This window comes from Centrocercus urophasianus, unplaced genomic scaffold (assembly GCF_019232065.1).
Source record: "Centrocercus urophasianus isolate 14NV4802_14NV808 unplaced genomic scaffold, USGS_Curo_1.0 seq_56, whole genome shotgun sequence".
Classification (NCBI taxonomy): domain Eukaryota; kingdom Metazoa; phylum Chordata; class Aves; order Galliformes; family Phasianidae; genus Centrocercus; species Centrocercus urophasianus.
The window spans coordinates 822,257-848,721 of NW_024885155.1; the positions used below are offsets into that span (position 1 = coordinate 822,257).

At 60.1% G+C, this 26,465-nt stretch overlaps 3 protein-coding genes across 5 annotated transcripts; 2 read left to right on the forward strand and 1 right to left on the reverse strand.

Annotated features, from left to right (window-relative positions):
* The first annotated feature begins 124 nt into the window (after nucleotides 1-124).
* Nucleotides 125-8,145, forward strand: FSTL3 (follistatin like 3). The gene is made up of 5 exons (XM_042835967.1): nucleotides 125-205; nucleotides 3,272-3,457; nucleotides 5,482-5,697; nucleotides 6,831-7,058; nucleotides 7,161-8,145. Exons 1-5 carry the CDS (start codon nucleotides 139-141, stop codon nucleotides 7,211-7,213), a joined length of 750 nt encoding a protein of 249 aa, XP_042691901.1. The 5' UTR covers nucleotides 125-138; the 3' UTR covers nucleotides 7,214-8,145.
* A 2,181-nt stretch (nucleotides 8,146-10,326) lies between these two features.
* Nucleotides 10,327-12,328, reverse strand: PRSS57 (serine protease 57). Its single transcript, XM_042835937.1, is given in 8 exon segments — nucleotides 10,327-10,415; nucleotides 10,418-10,613; nucleotides 10,692-10,952; nucleotides 11,229-11,373; nucleotides 11,513-11,666; nucleotides 11,782-11,881; nucleotides 11,883-12,133; nucleotides 12,136-12,328. Coding segments are annotated over 8 exon segments (1,389 nt in total).
* Nucleotides 12,329-12,983: 655 nt separating this feature from the next.
* On the forward strand, nucleotides 12,984-25,501 carry PALM (paralemmin). Of its 3 annotated transcripts, none has more exons than XM_042836006.1 (9): nucleotides 12,984-13,049; nucleotides 20,005-20,053; nucleotides 20,739-20,819; nucleotides 20,925-21,055; nucleotides 22,055-22,178; nucleotides 22,310-22,331; nucleotides 22,669-22,731; nucleotides 23,617-23,748; nucleotides 24,937-25,501. In XM_042836006.1, exons 1-9 carry the CDS (start codon nucleotides 13,045-13,047, stop codon nucleotides 25,488-25,490), a joined length of 1,161 nt encoding a protein of 386 aa, XP_042691940.1. In that variant the 5' UTR covers nucleotides 12,984-13,044; the 3' UTR covers nucleotides 25,491-25,501. The 3 variants fall into 3 exon arrangements, with proteins under 3 accessions (XP_042691940.1, XP_042691939.1, XP_042691938.1); XM_042836005.1 differs by lacking the exon at nucleotides 12,984-13,049 and adding an exon at nucleotides 15,012-16,980; XM_042836004.1 differs by lacking the exon at nucleotides 12,984-13,049 and having other exon boundaries at nucleotides 18,814-20,053.
* Nucleotides 25,502-26,465: the final 964 nt, after the last annotated feature.

A 26,465-nucleotide genomic window follows, 5' to 3' on the forward strand; every position in this document is an offset into this window, starting at 1 on the left:
GCCGCCCCGCCCGGTGATTCACGCCGCCCCGTCGCTTTATAACGCCGCCGGCCCCCGCCGCCGCCTCACAGCCAACAGGTCCCGGAGCGTCCCGGTCGCGTCCCGTCCCGCCGCCGCCCGGCTCGGCCCGGCCCGGCCATGCCGCTCCGGCTGGCTCTTTGCCTGCTCGTCCTCTGCAGCCTCGCCGGCGGCGACGCCACTCACGGTAAGGGAGCTCGGGGCGGGGGGAACGGGGCAGCCGCGCCCGACGGGAGCTGACGAGCCGCGCCCCGTCCCGTCCCGTCCTGCCGGCAGGTGCCTGGGGCGGGGGCAGGGGCGGCCCCGAGTCCCGGCGCCGTTACCGGCTTGTCCTCCGCTTTGGTCCGATCCGTCCCGACCCCGCCGGTGCTGGCTGAGGGCTGGTGCTGATCTTGGAGCGGGAACGGGGCTCTGCTGTCGGTTCGGATCCTCTCCGTCCTGTTCGTCTCTTGTCAGCGTCGGTTGTGGGGCACAACAGCGGGTAGCGAGTGCCCGGCTGGGCAGCGCGACCCCGCTGACACAGCTGTACCGAGGCGGTGCCGTGCATCGACCCGCTGTCCTGGTTCCAGCACCGGGGCTGGAGGTGAATGCAGCCGCTGGAGCTGCCCGTCCTGCAGAGGGTCCCGCAGAGGATCTCACTGCTCGTGGTGCATCGAGCTGTGCAAACCACTCCGCTAAGTTGAGAAGGACTGGGAGCCACGGCCAGTTCGTGGGTTGGGTGTGGAGTTTCCAGCTCCAACCCCTCCCTGTTCAGATGACTGTGCTGGCAGCTTGTACGGGCACTCGTTGGCATCCAGGCGGCTTGGTGGCCGTAGCCATGTGGGGAAACCACAGAGTGCCTGGGTTAGTTGAGACCCCTGGGCTCCAGTCACCCTTCCCAGCCCTTCTCAGCCCTGCTGTGCTCAGCAGAGGCTGCTGCCTGCCAGCACTGCTTCTGCAGCACTGCTGGAGTTTCCATCTTCCCCTCCGCACGATCACGTTTGTCTCCATCACACGCTGCCAGCATGGGCAGGGAGCAGCACTCCCTGGACAGCACGGCGTTGAGGTGCCCCAGAGGACAAGAGGGGCTCTTATGAGATGCCCAGGGGTGCTGCAGCTCTCAGAATCACGGGCAGCATTGCTTCACACCGTGGGATTTCCTCTCCCTGCTTCACAAGGTCCCATTCAAACACTGAGAAGCCCCAGGTGTGAGCGCTGTGTGCTACCTCTGGCTTGAGCCCATGTCCTGCAGACTGCTGCAGGTAAGAGCATGGAAAGTGATACAGCCAACGTGCCAGGGAAACCCAGAGGATGGGGTGCCTGGAGAGCCCCCACACATCCTGGGGCACATCCACTTCCCTGCTGTCTGCTGCTTTGTGTATGTGGGGTACGTGCATGGGGATGGAGCAGAAGCTGGGAGCTGCAGGGTCTGGGGAAGCTGCTCCTGTGTCAGTGGGACTCAGCCCTGTGGAAGTGTGAAAGCAGCTCCTGCTTGCACGTGTCGCAGCTGTCCTCTTGCTCAGCTTCCCTGCGGTTCCCTGTGAGCACTGGAGTGCCAGGTCCTGAGCCATCCCCTGCTGCATAGCTGCGTGCTGCCAGATGTGTTCACAGCACAGCCCGGAGCCCTCCTGCCCATTGCTGCTGGGGCTGCCATGCATGAGGGAATATTGGAACCACAGTGCTGGGGTGAAGGCAGGAGGTTCCAGTGCATGGCATCCAAGGGAGGCTTCACATTTTCATATTTTGTTGGTTTTACTTAAAAGCATGCAAGCAGCCAGCTCACATTTGTTGGCGATGATTCTGCAAATGAAGTCGCCAAAGATCCCTGCTGGGATGCTATCAGACTTACATACCATCTCCTGGGCTCTGGAGGCACCAGGAGGCTGCTGGGTTTTACTGGGGACCATGGGACCAGGCAGGGTCTGGCTTTGCTACCATGCTCCCACTTTCCTGGCACAGCAAGCATCGCGTGATGGGAATTTCCTGGGCTGTTTCAATGCAGCTCCTGGCTCCGTGCCGGCTCTTCCCTGGAGGTCTCTCCCTGTGGGCGTCAGGCACCCATGAGCCATGGAAAAACCAAGGAGAGTTTTGGGAAGCTCTAGGCTTGCAGCGTGCACGTGGGCAGGTGCTGTTGGCATGAGCACATCCCAGCTCCTACCTGCTGCTGGCAGTGGGAGCAGAGCCGGTAGTAGAGTGAGCTTGACCTGGGGCTGCATTCTACTCTGCCTCCTGCTCAGGCCATGCCTGGCCTCTGGGCTTCCCCTACAGCAGCACCATTTGCAGTGCTCAGGCTGCTTCTTTCACAGTCCAGAAGGAGCAAAAAAAAAAGCCAGTGAACTTTATGCAGGGTCCCCACACCGGTGCTGGGATGCAAAGGCTGTCAGTGCGGGTGCCCGTAGCAGCAAACACAGCTCCGTGTGCCAGCACCCCACATCCAGCAGTGTTGGCATTGCTGCAGCCCCAGGTGCTGCAGGTATGTGGCTGTTTCTGGGTAATGTAGGGGGAATTGGGATGGCAGGATATCATGGAGGAAAAAGGGGCTTCAAAGAACCATTGGACAAATTCCCGGAGGGTGCAGGGCCACGCTGACATCGTGCTGCGCTCCATGGTGCCCAGATGTGAGCTGTTGGATGCCCACAGCTCAGGGCCAGTGGGGTTTGCTCCATCCATGCCCACCCTGATGGGCTCAGGTCCTTGCAGGGAGCTGCTGCCAGCACACCAGCATTCCCTTGTGGAATTCCAAAGCGAAATAGGGCTGGGGGAGGTGGTGTGGGGGGTGCTGATGCCCCGTGGATGAGCCTTTGCTTTGGAGGAGAGCAGCTCCAGCCCCGTGCTGGTGTCTGGCAGTGGGATCCAACCCTTCCCCCAACCCTGAGCACATCTTTAGCCGTTTAACAGACCTCAAACGCAGCTAATGAGAACATAAACCCAAATAAGCGTCAGAAGAGGCTGCTTCGCAGAGGCGGAAATTGCAAAGGAATCACTCACAAAAAAAAAAAAAAAATAGTATAAATGATTTGCTCATGAGGTTAAGGAACAAACAGGCTTTTGACTCAGTGGGATCAGATGCCGCTGGGCTGGCCGTGTCCCAAGGGCTGTGTCAAGTGCCCTGCTCACAAAGGCAGAGTGTGTGGGGCTGCGTGCTGCAGGGATGGTCCCTCCGTGGGGCTCATGGTGCTGGGCAGGGGGTCCTGAAAAGCTTTGAGGAGATGTTGTCTGCCTGCTGCCAGGCATCACACAGTGTGCTAAGCCCCGTCCTCTGCCCTCCTTGCAGGTGGGATCTGCTGGCTGCAGCAGGGGAAGGAGGCCAAGTGCACCATGATCCTGAAGACAGGCGTGACGTGGGAAGAGTGCTGCGCCAACGGCAACGTGGACGTGGCCTGGTCTAATTACACCTACCCAGGCAACAAGATCAGCCTGCTGGGCTTCCTGGGGCTGGTGACCTGCCATCCATGCAAAGGTGAGTGTGGGGCTGCGGGATGGGGATGGCAGCGGGGCTGAGCTCTGTGCTGGGGGTGGCACTGAACCCACAGCTGCAGGCAGTGCCGCAGTTCCCGGTGCCTCTCTGCATCCCCAAATGTGTTCCATGGGGCATGGCTTGTGGGGCAGCCCCTACCCCCAGGTAGCTCTGCTGTAACAGAGCGGGGTTGCGTGCCATGGTTGTGGCCATGAGGTGCAGGGCTGAGCTCAGCCAACGGATCACTGGGGCTGCCCGACCCCGCTGCCCTCTCCAGCTCTGATCAGAGGGAAACTTCTTTTATTTATATACAGATATATGTATTTTTTTTCCACGGGAAGATGCATTTCTTCCCCTTTGCTCCCCCTTCCTCCTCCCTCCCATATGTGTGAGATGGCTTTATATAACAGACAGTTCCAAAAATGGAAACCCTCCAGCTGTGAGTTCCAGGCCCTCCAGATGTTTTGGCACATGCCACAGGCACGGATCCCCTCGCAGCACTTGCGTGGTCGTGTGAGAACCCACTGAGGACCTGCTGACCACAGGAATCAGGAGCAGGTCTTTGGAAGGTCACTGAGTTATTTGCTTAAAGAGGGGTGGGGAGAAAAGCTCTTAAGAAAACAACTCCTTCCAGTGCCTCCGAGGTCCCACTGCAGCCCCAGTGCTTGAGGTTGGATTCTGTGCCCTGTGAGACACATAGCAGGTGCTCAGCAGGGATGGGGACATGCAGAGCAGCCCACAGAGGGGCACTGTGGCTGCCCAGGCTCTGCGAGTGGGACCTCAGCACAAAGTGACCATGAGGAAAATGGGAAAGCTGTGCTGGTTGGTCTGGAGCTGGGTGGGCTCCCCAGGCTGAGGGTTGGGTGCTGGGGGGGGTCGCTCCAGGAGAATCGCAGCTGGGGGCTGGGGGCTGCTCTGTGGCTTTGCTGGGAAGTGAAATTCCTGGCTCTCCAACCCCGCTGGTGCCAGGGCTGGGGTCGTCACGGATGGATGCTCCTGCGGTGGGACAGATGGACCCCACTGCAGTGTGCATCAGCCGTGCTGTGCCCCCCTCAGCGCCATTCAGGGCAGGCCCCAGCTATGGAAATCAGAGAACAAAGCAGGAAACTGCCCGTCTCCCACCGGGGAATTTCTCCTGGGAACGTGGGCCAAGAAGACAGGGGATTTCCCCTTCCCCCTCCTCCCCTGGCTGTCTCCCGAAGTGACCCGGTTGCTGCAGGGAAATCCCCCTTCTTTATCTCCCTGCTGACATCTTCCCAGCACACACCCTGTCTGCAGGAATCCCTCCTGCTCTGGGGTGAAGCTCGGGCTGGGGAGGGCTTCCTTCCCTCCTACTGGGTGTGATGGAGCTGGGTCCTGGTCCCTTAACTCCAGGTGGCATCTGCGGTCATTTGGAGGCAGAGATGAGGGGCTCCCAGCCCTGTGTCCCCCCCCCCCCCCTCCCTGCAAGCTGTCTTCTCCCTGTCCTTTGCCCTCAGGGATGCAGTGGCTGCAGAGTCCCTTTGAGCCCAGTGCTGTCCCTGCAGGGAGGCACCCAGGGGACAATGCTTCCATCTGTCTCTCTGGGAAGCGGATGGGATGGGGGGGGATCTGCCTCTCTCTGCTGTGACCTGCTCTTGTGTTCAAGTCACGGAGGCCTGGAGCAAAACAGGGCTGGGTATTGTCTGATTAAAGCAGAGCTCTTGATTGCCCAGACAACTCGCAAAGCCCAGTTCCTTCTGGAGGATCTGGGGCCTTACAGAGATAGATTTTTTCCATTGCATAAGAAAAAGAAATGTTTCCTTCCAAAAAAATAAATCCGTAGAAATGAATTAGCTGGTGCTGATCTGAGGGCCAGCTCTCTGGCTGGGTTAAGTGTTGGATGATGGCTCTGCGCTGCAGCCAACGACCTGCTCCTCCACAGTGCTGAGCAGATCCAGATGCTGCTGCGAGCGGCGCTTCGTGCTGCTGGGGCCCAGGGGCAGCTCCAGGTATCTCTCCATGGGTGCCGCTGCGAGTCACGCTCTTGTGCTCTCTTCTGTCCCCAGAGAGCTGTGAGGGGGTGGTGTGCGGCCCCGACAAGGTGTGCAAGATGAAGCACGGCAGGCCCCAGTGTGCCTGCGCCCCCGATTGCTCCAGCCTGCCCCGCAAGCTGCAGGTCTGCGGCTCTGATGGCTACACCTACCGTGATGAGTGCGACCTGCTGACGGCCAAGTGCAGAGACCACCCCGACCTGGAAGTGATGTACCAGGGCAAATGCAAAAGTAGGTTCTGCCGCGTCCCTGCTTTGCTCCCATCCCCTGCCCTGTGGCTCTCGCTGCTTCCAAGCTGCGTCCAGGAGGGAAAAAGGGATGAACAGCGATGAGCTCCCCAAATTACACAGCTTGGCAGCGATGATGAGAAGCTGCGCTGCTCTGTCATGTTGTGCCAGCACGTCAGGTCACCGTCCCCACCTCTCCTGCCCTGCACAGCCAGATCTCTCTGTTAGCCTAGCCATCGGGGAGCTGGTCCTGCCCTGTGCAGACAGAGCTGCCTTTGCAGCTTGCTCCTCTCCCACGGGAACAGATCTGCAGGCTGGGTTTGCTCTGCACAGGGGCCAAGCGCAGCCCCCACCTGCATCTCCCTGCCTGGGGTTAACTCATGGCTGAGCTCTCTGGCCCTGTGTCACCTTCACTGCAGGGTGGAGCAGCAGAGCTGGCACTGTGGCAGCTCAAACCGGGCGGCCAAGGGGCTGCTTGGGATGCTGGAGCAGCTCATCGATACGATGGGGGATTCAGCTTCGCTGCAGCTGGGGAATAGCAGTCCGTAAAATGTCACTTCCAAACATCGAGCCCCTTTTTTGTTGTTTTGTTAAAGAGAGCAGTAATCCTCCTCTGCCCTGCCAAGAACTGTCAGAATTATTATGATTATTTTCGCCAGCCCTCCTCTCTGAAATGCTTTGCCTGTCAAGCTCTGGACTGCACAGTAAAATTTGGGGCAAGAAATGTGAGTTGCAAGCTGGGAGTTGCAGATGCCAAGTCTCCTTCCAATCCAGCAGGAAAATAGAGGGAGGAGAAGGGAAGGCTTCGAGCCGTGTTTACAGCATCCGGGGAGTACGGCGGGTCTGCTGTGCTCCAGGGCTGCTGGTGTGCAGAGCCCACAGGACGGGGTGCACGAGCTCCCTGCTCTGCTATGGGGCTCAGAGGCCTTCCCAGGTCCTGATCAGCCCCGCTCCTTCTTTAAAGGCCAGGTGCTGGTAGCTTGGGCACTGCAGTGAGGATGTCAGCTCCCTGTTGCATGCACGATTCCCGCTTCCTCCTTGCTTCCTGGGTGCACTGACCGTGGGAGTGGGATGCTGAACTTCACAACTTGCTCTTCCTGAGATGCTGAGCCTCAGACTCAACGTGCTTCCCTTTAGAATCCTGTTCCAGCGTGGTGTGTCCAGGCACCCACACTTGCGTGGTGGATCAAACGGGCAGCGCTCACTGTGTGATGTGTCGGACGGCTCCGTGTCCAGAACCCACCAGCCTGGACCACGCTCTCTGTGGCAACAACAACATCACCTACCCGTCGGCGTGCCACCTGCGCAGGGCCACGTGCCACCTGGGGCGCTCCATCGGCGTGCGGCACTACGGGAGCTGCTCAGGTGAGCGGGACCAGGAGCTTGACTATCAGTGGGGCTTTGCACATCCAAACCCTTTGTTTATATCCCCTCATTCCTTTTCTTCTTTTCTCTCCTCCCTTCCAGCCTCGGCCAGGTTCTCCCTGGAGACGGATAACGCGGAGGAGAACTACGTGTGAATCCTTCCCGCGCCGCGAGGCTGCGGCCGGCAGACAGGGGCATTATGTGTATACTGTACAAAGCATATACCTGATATTTATTAAGATTAAAAGGTCCTTATTTATATCTGTATGCTACGCAGATGCAGAGGGACGGCTCCTGGCCGTGCCTGCTCACATCCCCTGTGCTGCTCCGGGCATCAGGGGAGCGCCTGCACTGCCGCACCCCCCCATAACGTGTCCTTGGACGGCCGCCCCGGGCCTATTTATTTTTGGATTGAATTCTTGGTACTGTGCTGACGTTTCTGGCCAGGACCTCGGGGTCGAGTAGGAATCTGCTCTTTATCTTTCCCCGGAGGGGCTCAGCCCCAGCTGCCAGCAGCACGGAACGGAGCGCGGAGCCGCGCCACGTTTGAGATGGATAGATCTCTATTTTTCTATGTCGTTTATTCTCCTGCGGTTTATAGCAACTGATTGCATTTAGGTTCTCCCCAGCCCACCAAGACCCGGCTTCCAGCTCTTCTGGAGGCAATACTGGAGCCGCCCCGAGGTGCTCCAGTCCCCACTCCCAGCACTGCTGCTGCTTGTCCTCCTTCACCCATCCGTGACCAAACCCACGTGGAAGGCAAAGGGCTGCAGGGCTGCTGGGACACCCAGCCCCGCATCCCCACTCCCTCTCAACGCCCTCTGTATTTATTTTAACTTCCTCTCTCTCTTGTTTTTGTGCGTGCGTTGTGATCTGTGTACATACCATCTCATCTCTGACACCTCGCCTTTATATAAATACCGTATATATAATATATATAAATACCCTATTTTCTATTTTTGTATGATTGTGTTCTGATTGCTGAGGCAGGCGTTATAGGAACGTATACATTTCCTATTCCGTATCATTTAGGAGCATTTTACGACTGTGTTACGATTCGGATTACGATTAAAAAAGAATAAAAGCTGCTGTGGTTCTGCTTTTGTTGCGCTGCTCCGTGGCCCTGCAGGCTGCTGCAGCCCTGCATTGGGAGGAGTGCTTTCCCCTCTGTTACCTGCAATGGAAGCTGGCTGGAGGGATCTGCAATCAATTGGGTCTGTAACCTCAATTGGAGCAGCCTCAGCCTGGTAGGGTAGCAGGTGAAGCCTCAGCTCAGCTCCTGCTCTGTGGCTGCACCCGCCCGGGCCACCACCACATCTGTTTCAGCTTTGTGTCGTGGTTTTTCCACCCCAGCCAACTCTGTGAGCAGCAGCAGCGAGAGAGGAAAGGGGAGAGAGAAGCAAAAAAAAAAAGAGCAATGCAAATCAAATGTGTTCCTAATATCAGTGTGCGCCGTAAGGGTTTGGTATTTCACAAAACAATTCCTGCCATTAATTGAGTCCTGATGTGCAAAGCGGAGGAGCGGGAGCTGGGCTGCAGCCTGCAGCGTGCCTTTGGTGGCTCCCAGGGCAGTGCTGCTGTGTCCCCAGCTGTGTCCTTGTATGTGGGGATGAGGGACAGCACGGCTGCGCCGTGCCCCTGCTTGTGGGATGGGTGCTGGGGAGCAGCCGTGGTGCTCAATGGGGCTCTGCAGCGCTCGGTGCCCTGCAGCCCAGGCCTGCAGCAGCTGGAGTGGCTGCGTCTCACAGCTCCAAGGTACCGACCTCATGGCTCTGGTGCTGACCCACGCCGTGCAGCAGGCATGGGCTGCAGCAGTGACATCAGCAATACCAGTGAGCAAGAGATTTCAGCTTCCAGAATGGTTTTGTGAGTCAGTCGTCTCCTTGCCCCAATGTTTGGGTGGTCTGGGGTGAGCTGGGACAAACGCAGCAGCATCGTGCACACCCTGGGGGCTGGCAGCCCTGCTCTGGCAGCATCCTCCCTGGGGACCCACAGGGATCTGAGGTTCCCCTGTGTCTGGCAGCCTGGTAACATCCATCCTCTGCTGAGCATCCCCAAGGCTTCTGCTGGGCTTCTTGCTGCAGAGACCATGAGGGCTGTAGGCTGATCTTGGAGTGCTGGCCATGCTCTGCTATTTGTGCCCTCCACCGCTGTCTGAGGGATGCCCTGTGCCAGAGTGCCAGCAATTGGCAGATAAAACAAACAGCTGGGAGCAGGGAATGACTGAACTGTCCCCAGGGGTGGCTGCAGAGCTGGGAGAGAGCCCTGTGCTGCGTGTTGGCAGAGGTCACGCTGCTGCTCACACACGTTCCTGGGTCCCTGGGGTCAGTGCTTGGCCCCATCCCCGGGGAGGAATGCAAAGTCAGAGCCTTACAGCAGCATCCCAAACCCATCTGCCTGTACAGGTGGGAGCAGGTATGCTGGGAGCTGATGGCTTTGGGATGTGGCTGTTCACATAACACGGAGATCCCGTGGTGTGATGGGGAAGGGGTGGTGTGGGATGGGGCAGGATAAGGAGTTTGCCCCAGTCAGAAGGATGCTGAGATGCTCCATGGGTGGCAGTGCCTGTGTGCAGATCCTGGCTCACAATAGTGCCTGGTCCTGAGCAGGGTCTGCTGCTGCTCTCCTCTCTGCATTTCCATTCATGGAACCCCATGAGGCAAGCTGGGCTGTGGGGTAGCACCAAGCCCATGATCCCAAGAGGGCACTGTCCATCCTCCCTGCGCCAACAGCAGGGGCAGGACAGGAGAAGGAACAGCTGGAAAAGGCAGGAGGTGGGCAGCAGCTGCCTTTGGCAGGGCAGGATGAAGGGTGGCCCCAAACAGCCCTTCTGGGATCAGCCACCCAAGGTGGGATTAAAGGGGGCAGGGAGCTGGGGTTGGGTTCTGCAGGCTGTGAGTAGGTGAGGCTGTCCCTCAGTCTGTCCCTCAATCTGTCCCTGCAGGGTTCCTGCAGACTGTGGCAGGATCAAGGTGAGGCTATGCTGGGGTGGAGAGGGGGAGAGGGTCTGTGGGGTTTTCTCCTACACCAGAGCTGGGCTGGGGCCCCATCAGAGGTGGAAGTGAGATGGGTAAAGAGAGAGCAAACAGACAGAGGTATGGGAATGAGGTTTTATTTAGAGAGCAAAATGGTGATGCAGCAAGGGGGGAAGTGAGGCACTGGGGTTCTCTGTGCAGCCGGGGGGATGCTGAGCTCCTCGCTACCATCAGCCTCCTGCGTTGCCTTGGAGCACGTAGGGAAACTGAGGCAGGAGTGATGAGCCCTGGTGTCAGTTCCCATTGAACATCAAAGCCCTTGGAGCCGGAGAGGGATGTGGGAGGCCTGGTCTTTCCCACCCCGCTGCTCCTTGGTCCCCCCCTCCTCCTCTGGGCCCGGTTTGTGCTTCTTCTGCCCGTGGGGCTGGCGATGGCTGAGCACAACTTGATGCACCCAGTCGATGTAGTTGGAGATCCTGGTGAAAATGTCGGGGTACCGGCGGTCCCCACATCTCTCCCCGGAGAACGAGACGACACCATAAACCTTCCCTTTGAAGACCAGGGGTCCCCCAGAATCACCCTGTGATGGGGAGTGGATTAATAGCAGCCTTATGGGCCAGGAAGGCTGGGAGGGTTGGGGTGGCTGCGTGGCACTCACCGCACAGACGCCCTGCAGCGTGGCATTGCGGCTGGCCCCGCACAGCATGTTGCCTGAGACACGGCCCTTCCATAGGGTCCGACACAGGCTCCTCTTGATGATGGTGGTGTTGGCTTCCATCAGCTGGATGGGCCGCTCGCCGTAGTTGGAGATGTCCCCCCAACCCACCACGGAGCAAAGGGTGCCTGGTTTCAGGTCGATGTGTGGCCGGGGCAGGCGGATGCGCTTCACGAATGCGTTCAGCGTGGCCATGTGGTTCAGCTGGGCACGGAGTGGGGGGCACGGCTCCCTTCCTCTTCCACACAGACCCCAAGGAAGAGCCCCTCCCCGCTACTCCTGGGCCCGGTTCCCACTGCCCCACTGAGCTCCCAGCGTGCTTCCACGTCCCGGCCATTCCAAATGGAACCAGTGCGCACCGGAGGCCGGGGGTGCCCGGAGTGCGGGCATCATCCATCCCGGGTGCAGCGCTTCTCCGGAGTACACTGACACCTAGTGTCGGTCCCCAGCCCAGCCCGTGGCACAGGGCGCGGAGCTCACCTTGAGCAGTCGGATGTCGTTGTCCACCGTCCGAGGGTCGTAGAGGGGATGCGCGATGGATTCCTCGACGCCGAACTCCTGCTGGGACTCTTCGGGCTGCTCCAGGCTGTGCGCTCCCAGCACCACGCGGACGGAGGGGTTGCGCCTACGGGGGAGCTGTGAGGAGGGATGGGAAACCTCGCAGAGGGAGAGGGGACAGGGAGCTTGGGGAGAGAGCTGAGCAACGGGGTTTTGCTCCAGGGTGAGGATATCCATGTGAATGGGACCCGGGGGAAACGGCTCACCTGGGAACGGGGCAGTGGGCGGCTGTCATCACCCACCTGGGCCACACCAGGAAGCCCCCACAGAAGTGCTGCCCGTCCATCTGGATGGAGGCGACGAAGGGCCGCGAGTGTGGCACCACTGCCTTGCCCCCGATGACCCAACTGCTGTGAGCACCTGGTGGGTACAGGAGGTCACCAACCAGGGGGGGGGTTCAGACACCCAGCACTGCTCGTGAGCATAAAGTCCTCAGCATTGCTCCCAACCCTCCCAACTGCTGCCTTCCCATCACCTGTTGGACCCAGCGCAGAGACCCCCAGGCCTAGGATGAGCAGAGCAGGGAGCATGCTGATGCAGCATGGGCCACCACCACCTCCTGTGAGGCCACCTGAGGCTGGGGGGGGGGGTTAAATAACCCTGCAGGGTGGTGCTGTGGGCACAGCCGCTGTATGGGCACCGGCGGCTACCCCCCTGCTTCCTCCTCTCAGTATTGCTGCCTTGTGCAATCATTTTGGATGGAGATATGCAATCCTAAGGGGTGATGGGGGGTTTGGTTTTGCTGTCACAGAGCTGCGGGGGCAGCTTGGCCTGTGGCACTGCCCGGTAGCTTTTCCTTGGGTGGAGGAGATGTTGCTTGCTGGGAAAGAAGGAAGAGAGAAAGCAGAGCAGCTTCCCAGCCTGTGCCTGGTTGCTTTTACGCCTCGAGCAAACTGGGATGAAATCCCCCATGGCACAGAGGGTGCAAGTGAGAACAAAGCTCCACCATGGCCCAGAGACACCTTCCAGGATGTCCCCAGGGCTGACAGTGGCCTGGTGCTGCCTGCTGTGTTGCCTTTCATCCTCCATCAGCTGCTGCCCCTGCTCTGCATTCCCATGGGTACCAGCTTGAAGGGAGGGGGGTCAGAGAGCCGGGCTGCCCCTGCTACAGAGCTGGATTTAAGGAGCTCTTGTGCCAATGGTGGGCAGATTTCTTAATGCCACCTTGGTTTGCGACTTGCCCTGGGCTTCCTGTGTCAGTTTGCCAGTTTACCCAATGCAACCGTCATCAGGAAATGGAGGAGCCGACAGGGGAGCAAATAATCCAGGCATCCCTCTGCTGGGGGGGGGAGGAGTGCCTTTGGCACCCTCATGGCTTCGGGGACGCGTGTCAGGAGCAAAGCCTTCGGCACTCCTCCTGCCTCCGCCCTCCATCCCGGGGGGGGGGGGTTCGGGCAGCACCCGCGACCCCTGCATTGCCCCCCCCCCTATCGGGACCCCCGCACCCCTGTAAGCATCCTCGGGGCAGCCCGGGAGCGGCGGCCGCAACGAGAAGCGACGGGCGGAGAGCGCCGCGCCCCGGGGCCGGGTGAGGGGCGGTGGCAGTGGCGGACAGCGCCCGGCAGACGGAGCTGTGCGGGAGGCGGGAGCACCGGCGCGGCCCCGACATCCCTGCGCATCCCGCAGCCCCGCCGGGGATGCCGCCGCCCGCCGGGCCCTGAGCGCCGGGACGCCGGCGGCTGCCGGCCACGCTCCGCCACGCCTCGCCAGGCACGACCTAGAGGAATCAGCCTGGAAAATGGAGTGAGTACCGAAGCCGTTCCCCGCGGGACCCCCGCACCGGGCCTCGGGGCTCCCAGAGCTGCGCACCGCAGTGCCGAGGTGGGGGCGGCCCTCGGGTGCCGAGGTTCGGGACCCCCCCGGTTGGGCTGCGGGGACCCGTTGACGGAGGGTGGAGAAGTCGCTCGCATCGATTCGCATCGCCCCTCGGCGCGGGGATCCCGCACCCCACTCGTGCGGCTCGCATCCCCCCATGCTGCGGGTCGGGGCCCTCAATCACTGCGCGTCCCCGCACAGCGGGCTTGGAACCCGCACCGAGGGGCTGCGGAACCCCCGATGGCGATTGCTCAGACCCCCATAGAGCTCATAGAGCCCCCCCCGCCCCCCCAACCCCCCTCGGTTCCTGCCCTACTGCGGGGCGCCGAAGCGACCACCCGTGGTGCGTGGATGGAGGCCCCGAGCGGGTAGGAGAGCTGCGGGGCTGGAGCGTCTGCCGACAGCGGTGCGGGAGGCGGGGGGGGGGGGGGTTGCAACCATCATCGTGCTGGGGAGGAGACCCTCGGGAGCTGAGGAATGCTCCCTGACCTTCTTTGTGTGCTGCTGTGGGGCCCTGCCCTGCACGGTTGGAACCTGCAGGATTGGAGCTGAGGACGGGGCTCTGCAGCCCTTTGCTTCCCTTTGCTTCCCTCCAGCATCTCCTGGGTTTGGCACTGAGGTCTTTCCAGGGGAACCCATCCAGCCCAACCCAGGGGTCAGTGACTGTCTGCTCCTCGTGGGCACCTCGCCCTGATTAACCAGCTGCCTGCTAACGAAGCACTGAGTACTCAACAGGCTCAGACCATCTGCCATTTAGCCCCAGTTTGGGGGAGCCCCATAGGGGTGTTGGAGGGCTTGGGGTGCTTGTTTCCTCCTGTCAAGGCTGGGCTCTGGTTTACTATGCTCAGATAGGGAGCTGGGGGGTGGAAATGGGGTGGGGGTCAGCTCCCAGCCTGGTGACAGCATAGGTGACAGCTCTGCTCCTCTGTGCTGAGCCCCTCTGTCACTGGAGGCTGTAGGATCGACCCTACTGGCTGGTTGTCAGCAGGGGACGAGGAGTCCCCTTCAGTCCCCTTCAGAGCTGTGTTGGGGCTTTTGTTTGTGTGCTGGAAATACCAGATTGTTCCTTTTGGTGACTACAGACCCTACTGGGGAAACGTGCCCTGAAGGTGAGAGTGTGGGGCTGAGCAGCAAAGCAAAGCCAGTGCATGCACAGTTTCTGTTTGGGCAGCTTTGGTGCAGCCCCTTCTGGTCGTTCAGGTTTTGGCTCTCATGGAGATGAATCTTGAGATCTTGGGCTGGAAAACACGTGCAAAAGTTGGTGGTGGTTGAACTGCTGACGTGTTTTCCCTGGGTGTAAGGACAGACCTGCAGCCCCAGTGTTCCTGCACAGGGTTTCACCAAGGGTCTGGTTTGCTCTGCCAAATTCACACCCTTATCATTGGGATGGGAGCTTAGGAAAGTCCTGGGATCAGTGGAGCCCCATGGCCAAAGGCTCCCCAGGCACAGGCCTGGCTCTGTGGTTGTTGATGTGTGCTGGGAAGTGTTGTTCCTGGGGTTGGCTCTTGCTTTCCCCTGGCTTTGGCAGCAGCTGGAGGAGGGTGCTGGATACCAGGAGCTGCTGCTGCCAAAGGAGGTTTGGCTAAAAGCTTGTGGCTCTTACAAAAGGCTCTGCTGGTCCCATCAGGGCTGCTCTTGTGTCTTCTGCTCCTCCTGCTAGTGATGCTGTTGAGTAAGCTGGAGGTTTAGCATCTCCACTTCTGGCTGCTGACAGCTCCTGCTGATATCTTTGCACCTTGCTGTTTCTGCTCTCCTTGGGAGCCAGCCGCTCTCCTGTTCTGCCCTCTCCATCACTCCAGCTCTGAACAGGAGCCTCACAGAGGGGAAGAAGGGCTATTTCTGCCCTTAGGGTAACCTGGGACACTCCTTTGGGGTGGGGCGTCCTACACTCCCCTCCATGCTCCTCTGTTGAGATGCAAAACCCAGTGAAGCCCTGTTCCCAACGTCCTGGAGGAAGCCATAAAGCCTGGCTGCAGACAGCCACACAATGGCACCTGGGGAGCAGGGGCTCAGAGTTCAGCCCAGGAGTGCACGAGTTGGGGAAGGAACTGAAACAAGAGTGGGTTTCCTTGGGAAACTGCTGCTGGCATTCCTTGTTCCTGGCCAGAAATAGCCACTTGCCCCCATGCAGGGGAAAGGGAAAGGACGTGCACAAGGGATGGGGGCTGATGGAGGGCGGAAAGCTCAGGGCTGGAGGCAGAGGCGGGTTCAGGAAGCCTGAGCTGAGTCTGTATTTACTGCTTGCACCCGTCTGTGAGGCAGCAAACCCCTCAGGCCCCAGACAGAAGCCAGTCTCAGGGGATGAGGATGAGTCCTCAGCAGCCCTGGAGCTGCTGTCGGGGTGGGGAGCAATGCTGGCTGTGCTTTGGCAGGTGTTTCCTGGTGCAGAGGAGCTGGATGGAGGCTGGGAACAGGAGCAGAGCTCTAGGCTCAGTGTCCAGGCAGGACTCTGCACGTGAACCACGTCCCCATGTACTCCACAGAGCCTCGTGTGCCCTGGTGTTCATGGCAGCGTGGGCGCCTTGTAGGACCGAGGATGCAGCCACAGTGACCCCAGTGATGGCAGGACCTGAATTCCACGTCCCTGGGCTGGTGCTGGAGCTGCTGGGCTGCCGGCCTCAGTGGGTTGAGTGCTGCCAGGTGTGGGGAGCTCTGCTTCATTCATAAATCGTGTGGGTGTTTCCTCGTGGAGCCTTGCTCCTCTGGCTGGAAGGGAGCTGGAAACCCAAGCGTTTGGAGGGCACTTGAACCATTGTTTGAAAGATCTGTAATTTTCCAATCAAACTCCCTCCTTGAGCCTCTGTTCATCAAATATTCAGAGGATCCATTTTCTCCTGGCACTTCCAGCCCACGTCTCAGCCTGAAGAATCAATCAGGCAGCTCTGCTTGTTCTAATGCATCCTGCATTTTTTTCAGGAGCCTGGGGCTGCCATCTCCTCCTCCCACCTCATCTCCTCCCAAAGCAGCCACTCAGGATGGGGCTGTGCAGGCAGTGGAGCTGGTGTGGCTCAAAGCAAGCAGCTGGGGGCCCTGGCATCCCCTTTCTGCTGCTTGCTCCCAAGCAAAGCTTTATCCATTCCCTCCTGACCTGCTGGGAGGGATTTGCCTTTGCTGTCGTTCATTGCTGGACTTGGGCTGTCCCTCTGATCTGCACCCCGCTGTGAGCAGCAGCACATCAGGGCAGGGGTTGTAGTTTCCCAGCAGCAGCAGCACTCTGGACCCAGTTTCTCTGGGGTCTGGCTTTTGGCACAGGAACAGCAGTGTAAATCAGTGCTGCTCCATCTATTGCCACCCGTGCTGCCACCAGCTGTACTGGGGCCCATCTTCCCAGAGCTGCAGGATGGAGTTTGGCTTGGAATGAGCCCTCTCCCTTCCTTCTCTTCTGTCTCGGAGCTGAGCTGGTGGGAATGGAGCAGAGGTCGGGGGGTGGAGGAGCAGCTTGAAACGGCTCTTCACACATTTGGATGAGCTAATGGGAAAAAAATAGAGGAAGGCAAATAAACATTATTGTTTCATGTCAGGCGGGGAGGAGACAAAAGGTCATGGGCTTCCCTTGTGATGGGAGGAAACAGCGGCATCAGCAGGGCTGGAAAGAGCTGGAGAGCCCAGGGAGGGAGCACGGGGTGTGCATGGGGTGCGTGTGCGCCCACATGTGGGTGTGCAGCTCCATCCAAGGGCTGCTGCTGCAGGTGTGAGTTCCTGGGGCTCGATCCCTCCTGCATCCCGTCGACCTCACCTCTCTGCCACAGCCACGCAGAGCATCAACAGCTTGAGGAGCTGCCCTGGGATCGGCGGAGCTGAGACCTGAATGCACCGGGCAGAAAAGCATGAATCTGTTTGCAGGAGCTCAAGAGACCCGGTGAAATTATAATGGAGGGAGAGGAGGGGAGAGGGGGATCCTTTTTTTGGTGTTTTTTTTTTTTCTGCCCTTGTGATTCACGAGGAGGACGGTAACCGTGCACCCGGGGTCACCTTTCCAACCCTTCGTAGTGTCCCGGCGTAACGTGGAGCTCACGCCGGCGTGGCTGCCGTCTCCCGGAAGCTTTACAGGTTCCGAATCCCGGCCCGGCTCCGTCCCGCGGTCGGAGCGCAGCGCAGCGCATCGCGCATCCCCCGGCCGGGTGCCGTCTCTCCCGCGTTGCCATGGCGCTGTTGCCATGGTGACGTTGCCATGGTGACGTTGCCAGGGCAGCCGCCTCCCGACTCCGTGCATCCGCCGGGCCGGCCGTGAGCTGCGGGAGGGGAACGGAGGGAGGTGCGGCCACTCCGAGCCTCTCGGGCTTCATCCGAGTGTGGGTTCCCACCTCGAAACCCACCCTGAGGCTCTGATCAGCCCCCAGCCCTCATCGGAGCGTGCTGGCTGTAGGATTCCTTCCATCCTCCCGTCTCTTCACCCCATCCCCATGTGCACCAGGCTCGGGCTCTGCCCCTTTTCTGTCTCTCAGGGTGATGGAGAGGAGCCCCGGGTTGGGTGCGTGGGGTCTGGTGCTGATACGGTGCAGTGAGGGGCATCCAGCCTGTTTTGTGTCTTTCCCTGGGCCAGGAAGATTTCTGGCTTTCACCCCGGGAATGCAGAAACTTTAGCAAAATAATGGAAAATAAAGAGGATGGAGGAAGAAAAGCAGAACAGAACGTTTCAGGAACGCTGAAAAAGCTTGGATCAGTTGAACAGTGCGAGATCCAGGAGAGAAAGAGGCTTCGTTCCAAAGCCCTCTGAGTCTGGGGTGTGAAAAGCTGGGCTCAGAAGGCACCCCTGGCCCTGGAACTGGTGGATGCCCTGGTGTGGGGCACCCCGAGGCCATGGGCTGCTGCCAGTGTTGTCCCACAGCCCCCATAGTGTGGGGAAGGGCGATGGGGAGCCGGCGATTTCCTCCCTGCAACCTCTGTGCGCAGCGTCTGCACGGAGCCATCCCAGCTGCCTGAGCCCAGGGGTTACTTGAAGTCCTGGATCTCACTCTTGGAGGGGGAAGGGGAATGTTTCACCTCCTGGGCTGCTGCCTGTGGCAGGGTTAGAGCTGTGACGTGGGTGTTACAGGGCTTGGGGATTGCTGCTGCCTGCCTGCTCCGCAGCGCCGACATCTCCCTGCTCAGGGCGTCTTGTTTTGTCATCAGTTCGTCACAACTCCATCTCCAAGTTTTGCAATTTGAAACCAATGCTGTTGTCCTGCTGGCTTGGTGCAGGTGCAGGGCAGAGCCAGTGCAGCCCGGGTGAGGAGCAGCACACGGAGCACGGATGGGGCTCACAGAGGTTCCAGTGGGCGCAGCATTGGGATGGCAGTGGGGCTGCTGATGGCACGTGTGCTCCAAGCGTCACAGCCTCACCTCAAACTGCCCCAGAATAACTGCTAAAAACGCAGCACCTTTTCCCATCATGTTTGTTTGCTCTCAGTTTCATTCTCTGCCAAGAACTCTGCATGCACAGCACACGTGGGCAGCCCCGGTGCCGGGCTGGAGCTGAGCCATGAGCATAGAGGTGGTGGTGGTGGGTGGAGGTGACCGTGGGGCGTCACTTTTCCATCAGGAAACATCCCTGTTGTTTTTGTGGGGCTTTCTGGAAAGCAGCAATCGTTTGCACGCTGTGAAAATGTTTTGCTTGGGGTTGGGAAGGAGGGAAACAACCTCAGCACAGCACCGTCTGAGGGGGGGGTTGGAGAGGGATGCGTTGATGGTTACCGGGGGGCGCCCTGGGCTCTGGGTGCTGTGCTGGGCCCCTCTGAGCTCACAGCCTGAGCTGCTGGCGCTGGCTCCTCACCAATGGCTTTCCCTGCTGCGTGCTGTAGACACAGCGCTGCCATCCCTCCCTGTCCCCATTGACCCCAGTTGAACTGGGAATGCTTCAGGTCACCAAAGCCGGCAGCCCTGAGCTGCAGCCGCCGTAGGGCAGGGTTGCCTGCTCTGCCTTTAATTGAAGCATTGCAAAGCCCTTGGGCCCAGCTGGGTGTGTGCAGGACAGGACCTGCAGGCAGTGTGTCCTGCTGTCCTCCCAGCCTCGGTCACCTGGCTCCAATGCTCTCAGCCAGGGCAGAAATTCCTGGGAGGTGCGAAAATGGATCCGCGCTTCATCACCGCTGGTGGGAATTAAACCAAGAGCTCTCCCTGCCACCTCCTTCTGCTCAGCATCATCTGCTGGAGCAGCTTCAGGGGTTGGGGCTGGAGCTCCTTGCTGGGTCGTGCGGCCTCTGCGACTGCGGTGCCCACACTCCACGTGCTCAGGGGCCCCAGAGCTCACCCCGCTTTCTCCAAAACCCCATTCCATGCACCCAGGCTCTGGGAAATGAATGGCAACCAAGCCATCGCCTCACAACACCTCTGAGCCTCCTGCCCCAATTACCGCCGCGGCTAATTGCTTCGTTAGCATCACCTGGCACTCAGCCAGCCTGCTCCCCTCCCATCAAAGCCTCCCCACGTCCCCCCCAGGCAGGTGCCTGCAGTTGCAGCTGGTGCTGGGCAGCACAGCTGGGCCACGCGCGTGTGATCTGTGCGTCTGTGTGTGCAAACGTCTGTGCGCACAGCCTGGAAAGGTCACCGTGCAGGAAAGGTGTCAGCAGCCAAGGAATAGGCTTGAAATGGAAAGTGTGAGCCAGAATAGTGGAAGCAGCCAGAAGCAGTGCTCCTCTCCAACCCTTCTGTCGTGGGTTGTCAGCAGCGCTTGGCCCCAGAGGAAAAAGGAGCACAAAGAGGATCGGGGTGCCAGGAGGAGATGCGTTGGGGCAGCGCTCAGCTTCAGTGCAGCAGAGGGAAGGAGAGGAAGCAGAAGGGAAGAGCCTGGCCTTTGTCTGTGCGCGCTGTCTGGCTCCACAATGTCCCCATTCACACGGCTGCACTCCCCACATCTCTCTGTGTGGGCGACTGCTCTTCACAGCTTCTCTCTGCTCTCTTGCAGGGCTGTGGAGGCCAACACGCTTCAGCAGGAGAGGCTGCAGGCCATCGCGGTGAGTCCCCTCTGGGTGAGAGGGTGGCACCAACACAGCGATGCCTGCGATGCCCTCAGCCCAGTGGCAGCTCCTCCAGGGCTCGGTTCTGCACCCAGGGACCGAGGGCACAACTGGCAGCCGGGTTAATTAATGAAGCAGTGCCTTAATGAGCCCTGAGCAGGAAGGAAATGAGCGTGAGGGTCTCCCATGCCCTCTCCCAAGGGCTGAGTGATGTGTGTGAGGCAGCTCTGCAGGGGATGGGTGCTCTGCAGCAGCTCCCCTGCTGCCCCATAGCAGCTCCCTTGCTCTCTATAGCAGCTCCCCTGCTGCCAGCTCCCAGCCCCACGCGCTATCGGCCGATCTGTGCCTCACAAAGGGCAAATTGTTCTGGGCCAGAAGAGAAAAAGAGCGGGTGACGCTTCCCTGGACTGGGACAGACTCTGCTAAAGCAATCTGGACCGAAACCAGGATGTGCAGCAGAGGGGGGGGGGGGGGGGGGAAGGGACTGCCTAGGGCTGTTTTCCCCTCACTGCCTGGCTCACACTTAGCAGGGCCAGCCTGGGGGAAGGTGACATTTAGAGGCAGGGGACAGCCGGTGCTCTGCACCCTCTCTGCTCCCGGAGCTGCTGGGATGGAGGTTTCCCCCCAGCAGTTTCCAGTGCTGCCCCATCCCTGCACTGACCCCGGCTCTGTGTCCATCCAGGAGAAGCGAAAACGTCAGACAGAGATTGAGAACAAAAGGAGGCAGCTGGAAGATGACCGGCGGCAGCTGCAGCATCTCAAGGTGAGGATGACCCCCCCCCCCCCAGGGATCCCAGTGTGTTCCAGGGATGCCTTGGGACCCGCAAAAAGGAGGGTGGTGAGACTGTGACCCTCTGTGCTCCCCCAGTCCAAGGCTCTGCGGGAGAGATGGCTGCTGGAGGGAGCCCTGTCCTCTGCCTCCGAGGAGGATGAGGCGATGAAGAAGCAGATGCAGGAGGATGAGGTGAAGACCAAGGAGCTGGAGGAAACCATCCAGAGGTAAAACAGGCTTTGCGGGCTGCCCAGCAGCACTGCAGGGCTGGCTCAGGCACGAAGGGGCCTTTGTTTTGGTGTAATGGTGCAGTGCATTCCTGTGGGCTCGGAGGGAAAAGAGCATTTTGCGAGGTGACGTGAAGCAAAGGGAGGGAACAGCGTGGACAGAGGTGCACTGATTCACGTGGGCTTCAAGCTGCAGAGTCCCTGCTGTGTCCCTGTGGGGCCACGTGGCTCTTGGTTGGGCTCGATGGTCAGGAATGGACTCTTGTTTTGCCTGGGAAATTTGTACATTAATGAATCTGGGCACAAAACCTGAGTGAAGTAACATTACCCCTTGCCACCAGTTGTTGGCACTGTGTGTGATGGGTTGGGCTTCGTCACTACGCGGATTTGGCCGCAGCAAAGTCAGGTCCTACAGATGCAGGTCTGGTCCAGAGCTGTTCCAACCAGTGCACATTGTGCCCCTGGAAAGAGATGCTGAAGGCTGTGATGGGGATGTGTCCAGCTGAAGGGCTGCTGTGCAGCAGGGGCTGCATTGCCTACATGGAAACAGGGACATGGAGAGAGAAAGCAGAGAGCCTGATGGGGCACAGAGTTGTCTTGTGCCTTCCCTACAGTTGCTGCCAGCACTGATTCTGGTCCCCAGTTTGGAGCTGGGCAGGACTGGTCTCCCCGCAGAGCCCCTGCATGGCCACGCTGGCAGGGCTGCAGCAGATGGAGGGTTTATGTGCAGGATGGAACTTGGCTGGGTTTGGTTTTGTTTTCGAGGTGGCAGCAGGTCTGGTTGTTTTGGCACAGGTTGGTGAGAGGGGTGAATCCCATGAGGTTCAGAGCCCAGGGTGGGAGATGGAGCTGGAATCCTCATCCTGACAGCACTATGCTGAGCTGTTCCAAGGCTCTGTGTGTTCTCAGTAACACAAACCAAGAGCTGGGGACTGCAGCTGAGCCCTGCAGGTCTGCTGTGGTCCCAGCACAGCCTCACATCCCCTGGTTTTCCCCCAGGCTGGAGAGGGAGTTGGAGTCACTGGAGAACAGCAGCTCTGCTACATCCACCAAGGAGAACCTGGCTGAAGTGGTGGCACCAACAAAGGAGGAGAAGGCAGAGAACATCCCCAGCGTGCAGAAGGTGGGCACAGCTGCTCCCCCGCAGGATCTGGATGGGAGGGGGCGAAGCAGGGCAGGGGTTGGGGCTGGGTGTGCAGAACGGTGAATGCGTGGTGCATCCACAGCTCGTGTCATCTCTCTTCTGTTTTGCAGAGTCCCCTGGGCACAGCCATAGGTAGGTGACCCTGGATGCTGAATTGGTGGCTTTTTCCTCTCCTGGGGCAGCAGGAACCTCGTGCTGGGTTGGGAGTGGGCACCAGCAGGCCAGGGCAGGGGAGCAGGGCGGCCTCATCCCCACATCCACATCCCAATGTCCCCATCTCAACCCATCCCCACATCTCCATCTCCACATCTCCATCTCCCCATGATGTCTTGTGGCTGGGGAACCCCATCCAGGTGGTAACCATGGAAGAGGCCCCATCCACCCCAGTGCCCATCCCAGGGTGCGTGGAGCACAAGGATAGCTGGGCATCATTTCACCTAAGTCTGCCACTTCTCCTCTCCATCCCCAGCTGAGAAGAAAGTCTCCAGCAGCCCCATGAAGGCGGTGCAAGGCACTGACATGATGAAGGCAGGTACGTGCCCACTTCCACGTGAGGACTGCTCCCTCCTCCCGCCCTGCAGCACCTCTCAGCTCTCTGCCTTCCATGCACAGCCCACCCTCTGCCACCAACGATCCCCACCGCTCGATGAGTTTCCGAGCCTGGGGCAGAGGATGTCATTTATTTGCCATCAGATGGTTCATTTTTGCTGGAAGCCTGCGGCTGGTTCGCTGATCGGGGTCCCCACTCTTCTCCTTCTGTTCCATGTCACTGCTCTGGTTTAATCCTTTCCTCCTGCTCTGTTTGCTGCTTCTCGGTGCGAGGGAGCAGAGCGATGTGGGGCCAGGGCTGGGGGGGGCTGCCTGAGCTTGGCAATGGGAGCAGTTGGGGCCACAGGGCTGCAGCCAGCTCTGCTCCTGGAGCGGTTTGCTCAGATCTGCCGATGGCTCAGACAAGAAATAATTCAGCTTTGGATCTTTGGAACAAAGCATCACCAAGATGAGGTGACAATGGGGACAGGCAGGATGCCCAGGAACGGCCGTCCCATGAAGCGCAGTGCTCAAACCTCAGTGCTGCATCCCACCAGCACGAGCCTGGCTCCACACTCAGGCCGGACAGACAGACGGACACGGTGGCCACCTGCCTTAATGCCCCCTGGAGCAAAGGTGGGTGCCGGCCTGGGGAAGGCAGCACCTGTGGAGGTAAGGGGATGCCAGCAGCTCCAGGACGGTGATGGCCTCGTGGGTCCCCATAGGAGGGCCATACCTGGGATGTCACATCTGCCTCTGCCTTCACTCCTCCTCGCTGCAGCCTGCTGCCTTGCTACCTCTGCTGAGCACTGCACCGCACCGCTGCGCCCACCCGCTGCTGCTCGGGAGCTCTGGGGCTGTAATGCTCACTGTGCTCTTTGTGTCCCAGCCATGTACTCAGTGGAGATCACGGTGGAGAAGGACAGAGTGACTGGGGAGACCAAAGTCCTGTCCAGCACCACGCTTCTCCCCCAGAACCACTGTGTGCAAGGGATCAAAGTATACGAGGATGAGCTAAAAGGTACGGCCCCGTCCTGCACCTCCAGCAGGATTCAGGAGCAGAGGGAAGGGGATGAGGGACCAGCTGCCGAGCATCCCAATGGGCAGCAGGGTGAGGAAGGGCTGGAGCAGCTCCTGCTGTCCTTGCTGGCTCTGTAGGGCAACGTCCTGTGCCCCATCTCACATGGTGTGGAGCCCATCCGTCCCAGGGGCAGCACATCGGTCTGTGCTGCTGGAGAGCAGAGGATTCATCGCATCTGAAGACCTAGGAGTGCATTCCAGCAGCAAGGGAAGGGGCATCAGCACTGTGTTATCCTGCTGTCATGGGCACCTCCGTCTGGGGAAGGGGCCAGGGCCGAGCTGTTGGGGCTCCCCATGGACCCACGGTGCTCAGGTTGGCAGCAGGGATCCTGTCCCCAGGGTGAGGAGAAGACGCAGCTTTAGGGGAGAGAACACAGCTTTAGGGAGCGGTGCCTGCTCTGGGGAACCTGCTCAGATGGGGCTGGTGGAACCAAGGGGCAGCTGTGTCAGCAGTGAGGACCGACATCAGAGCTGAGGAACGTGTCCAGGTGCTGTGCAAACCCTGGGATCCATGGACTGAGTGCATCCCGAAGTGAGTGGCAAAGCACCACAGTCAGCCCTGCTCCGCAGCACCTGATGCACCTCCATCACCTTCATCACCTTCATCAGCAAAGTGAGACCCTGCACTGCCCGGGGTCCCGGCATCCCCCAATCCCAGGTGTCAACTCAGCATTGAGCAGCCTCAGAGGGCAACCCCAGCTGTGCCACATCCTCCTGGTTATTATCTACTGCTCCACCGAGTGGGTTCTGCAGCTACTGCACTGCTCATCACATGATGCTCCAGGTCAAGTGGAAAACGTGACGGGCTGGGTGCATCCCTCACCGTGGCCTCGTAGCGCTGTGAGCGCCCAGCAGCACAGGACTCTGTCCCCCCATGGGCACTGGGATGCACTGCAGCCGGGTGCTCAGCTGGGGGTTGGCAGTGGTGGTGGTGGTGATGTGCTGCAGGGCGCTGCCACAGCCCTTACGCTGCAGCACCGCTGGGTTTTGAAGCTCCACAGGCACTGAGGGCTGGGAGCAGCTCCTCAGGCAGTGCTGAGGCGTCGGGCAGGGGCTGGGGGTGGTGGGGGGAAGCCCCAAGCGCCCCTCCTGCTGTCCCCCCCTCACCATCCTTCTCTTGTCCCCACAGTGGTGCACGCGGTGAGTGCTGAAGACGGAGCTCTGCAGAACGGGGCGCAGCCGCTCAGCTCCTCCGAGGTGGATGAACTCCTGCACAAGGCAGATGAGGTGACCCTGGGTGAGGCCACGGCGAGCGGGGAGGCTCCAGGCAGTGCCACATCCAGCCAGAAGGCAACGCCACGGAGGGAGATCACGGGGCTGCAGGCGAAGCCAAGGGAAAACTCCACAGAGGGAGCGGAGCCGAGCCGGGAGCAGCCGGTCACCATGATCTTCATGGGCTACCAGAACGTGGAGGATGAGAACGAGACCAAGAAAGTGCTGGGGTTGGAGGGTACCATCAAAGCCGAGCTGGTGGTGATCGAGGACGCCGAGAGCAAGCCAGAGCCGGAGAGCAAGGACCACGCACCGCCCAACGGCACCGCGCTGGAGCCGGCGGCCGCCCCGCTGCAAGGGGACGAAGTGCAAGGCGGGCAGAAACCGGACACCAACGCCACGGAAGCCAAGGAGGCTGAGCCAGACATGGACGCGAAGAAGCAGCGCTGCAAATGCTGCACGGTGATGTGAACCCCCCCCGGCCCCCGGGGGGGCCCCCCCAGCCCGCTCCCCGCAGGACACAGGGTTACTGACCGGACACGGCGCCCTTCTTGTTTTTCATAAGAACTGGGGAAATCCAACGCGGTGTTTGGAAAGCGTTCACCAAACGGCAGCGCATCGAGGGCCACGGCTCTGCTCCGCCTGCCTGACACCCACTCCGTGCACATCCCTCCAGTGCTGCGTGTGATATTTATTAGAGACCCCCCCCCCTTCCCCTTCCCCACACCCCGCCGCCCCTTCCCCACAGCTCTGCCCACCCTGGGCGCTCTCCTGCTGGGACGCCCGGGAGCCTTTCCTCCTTCTTCCAACTATTTCCCATCCACCATCGGAAGACGGCGGCAGCCAGGAGGGCCCGTGCCCAACCAGCCCTGCGTGGCAGCTCTCATCACTTCTGGCACCTCGTTTCTTCAGCCCAGCTCTATGCTGTTGTCTGCGTTGTGATGCTGGGCCAAGGACCGGGCACGGCTCCCCCGGCGCTGGCACCAGCCTGGACCCAGCTGTGCTCTCCTGAAGATCCCTGCCTCGATCACACAGACACCATCAGGTACCGATGTCACCGCTGCTCCATGGCCGTTCCTCCATCTCGGTGTTGGATGCTCAGCTGTGTCTGGGTGCCCACTGCCCACCCAGGGGCACGGGGTTGGCAGTGAGAGGTGGGGCAGCTGCAGATCCCAGCCCACAGGGATGGGAGCTGGACTTTGCCCGCAGCGCTCGACAGCAGTGGGACGTGGCTCAGCACCGTGTGCCCTCTTGCCATGGCTGAAGCTGCCCTGGCAGCTTTGCAGAGCTCATTTTTCTAGCACTTCTGTCAGATCCCCAGCTCAGCTCGCTCTGGGCTTTTTGTGGTGCCCCCAGGTGCTGTCTCTGTGCCGGTGGTGCAGTGAAGGATGGGGTCACAGCTCTGTGGCAGCTGCTCTGCTCCCTGCCCTGCGCCCCAGCCGCCAG

Bases quoted from the DNA above. Each gene is read 5' to 3' on its own strand.
- FSTL3 (XM_042835967.1), top strand. From the start codon at position 139: ATGCCGCTCCGGCTGGCTCTTTGCCTGCTCGTCCTCTGCAGCCTCGCC. The intron at 206-3,271 runs GTAAGGGAGCTC...CCCTCCTTGCAG, and splicing joins CGGCGGCGACGCCACTCACG to GTGGGATCTGCTGGCTGCAG. The intron at 3,458-5,481 runs GTGAGTGTGGGG...TTCTGTCCCCAG, and splicing joins GACCTGCCATCCATGCAAAG to AGAGCTGTGAGGGGGTGGTG.
- PALM (XM_042836004.1), top strand. From the start codon at position 19,400: ATGGCAACCAAGCCATCGCCTCACAACACCTCTGAGCCTCCTGCCCCA. The intron at 20,054-20,738 runs GTGAGTCCCCTC...GTGTCCATCCAG, and splicing joins AGAGGCTGCAGGCCATCGCG to GAGAAGCGAAAACGTCAGAC. The intron at 21,056-22,054 runs GTAAAACAGGCT...GTTTTCCCCCAG, and splicing joins CTGGAGGAAACCATCCAGAG to GCTGGAGAGGGAGTTGGAGT.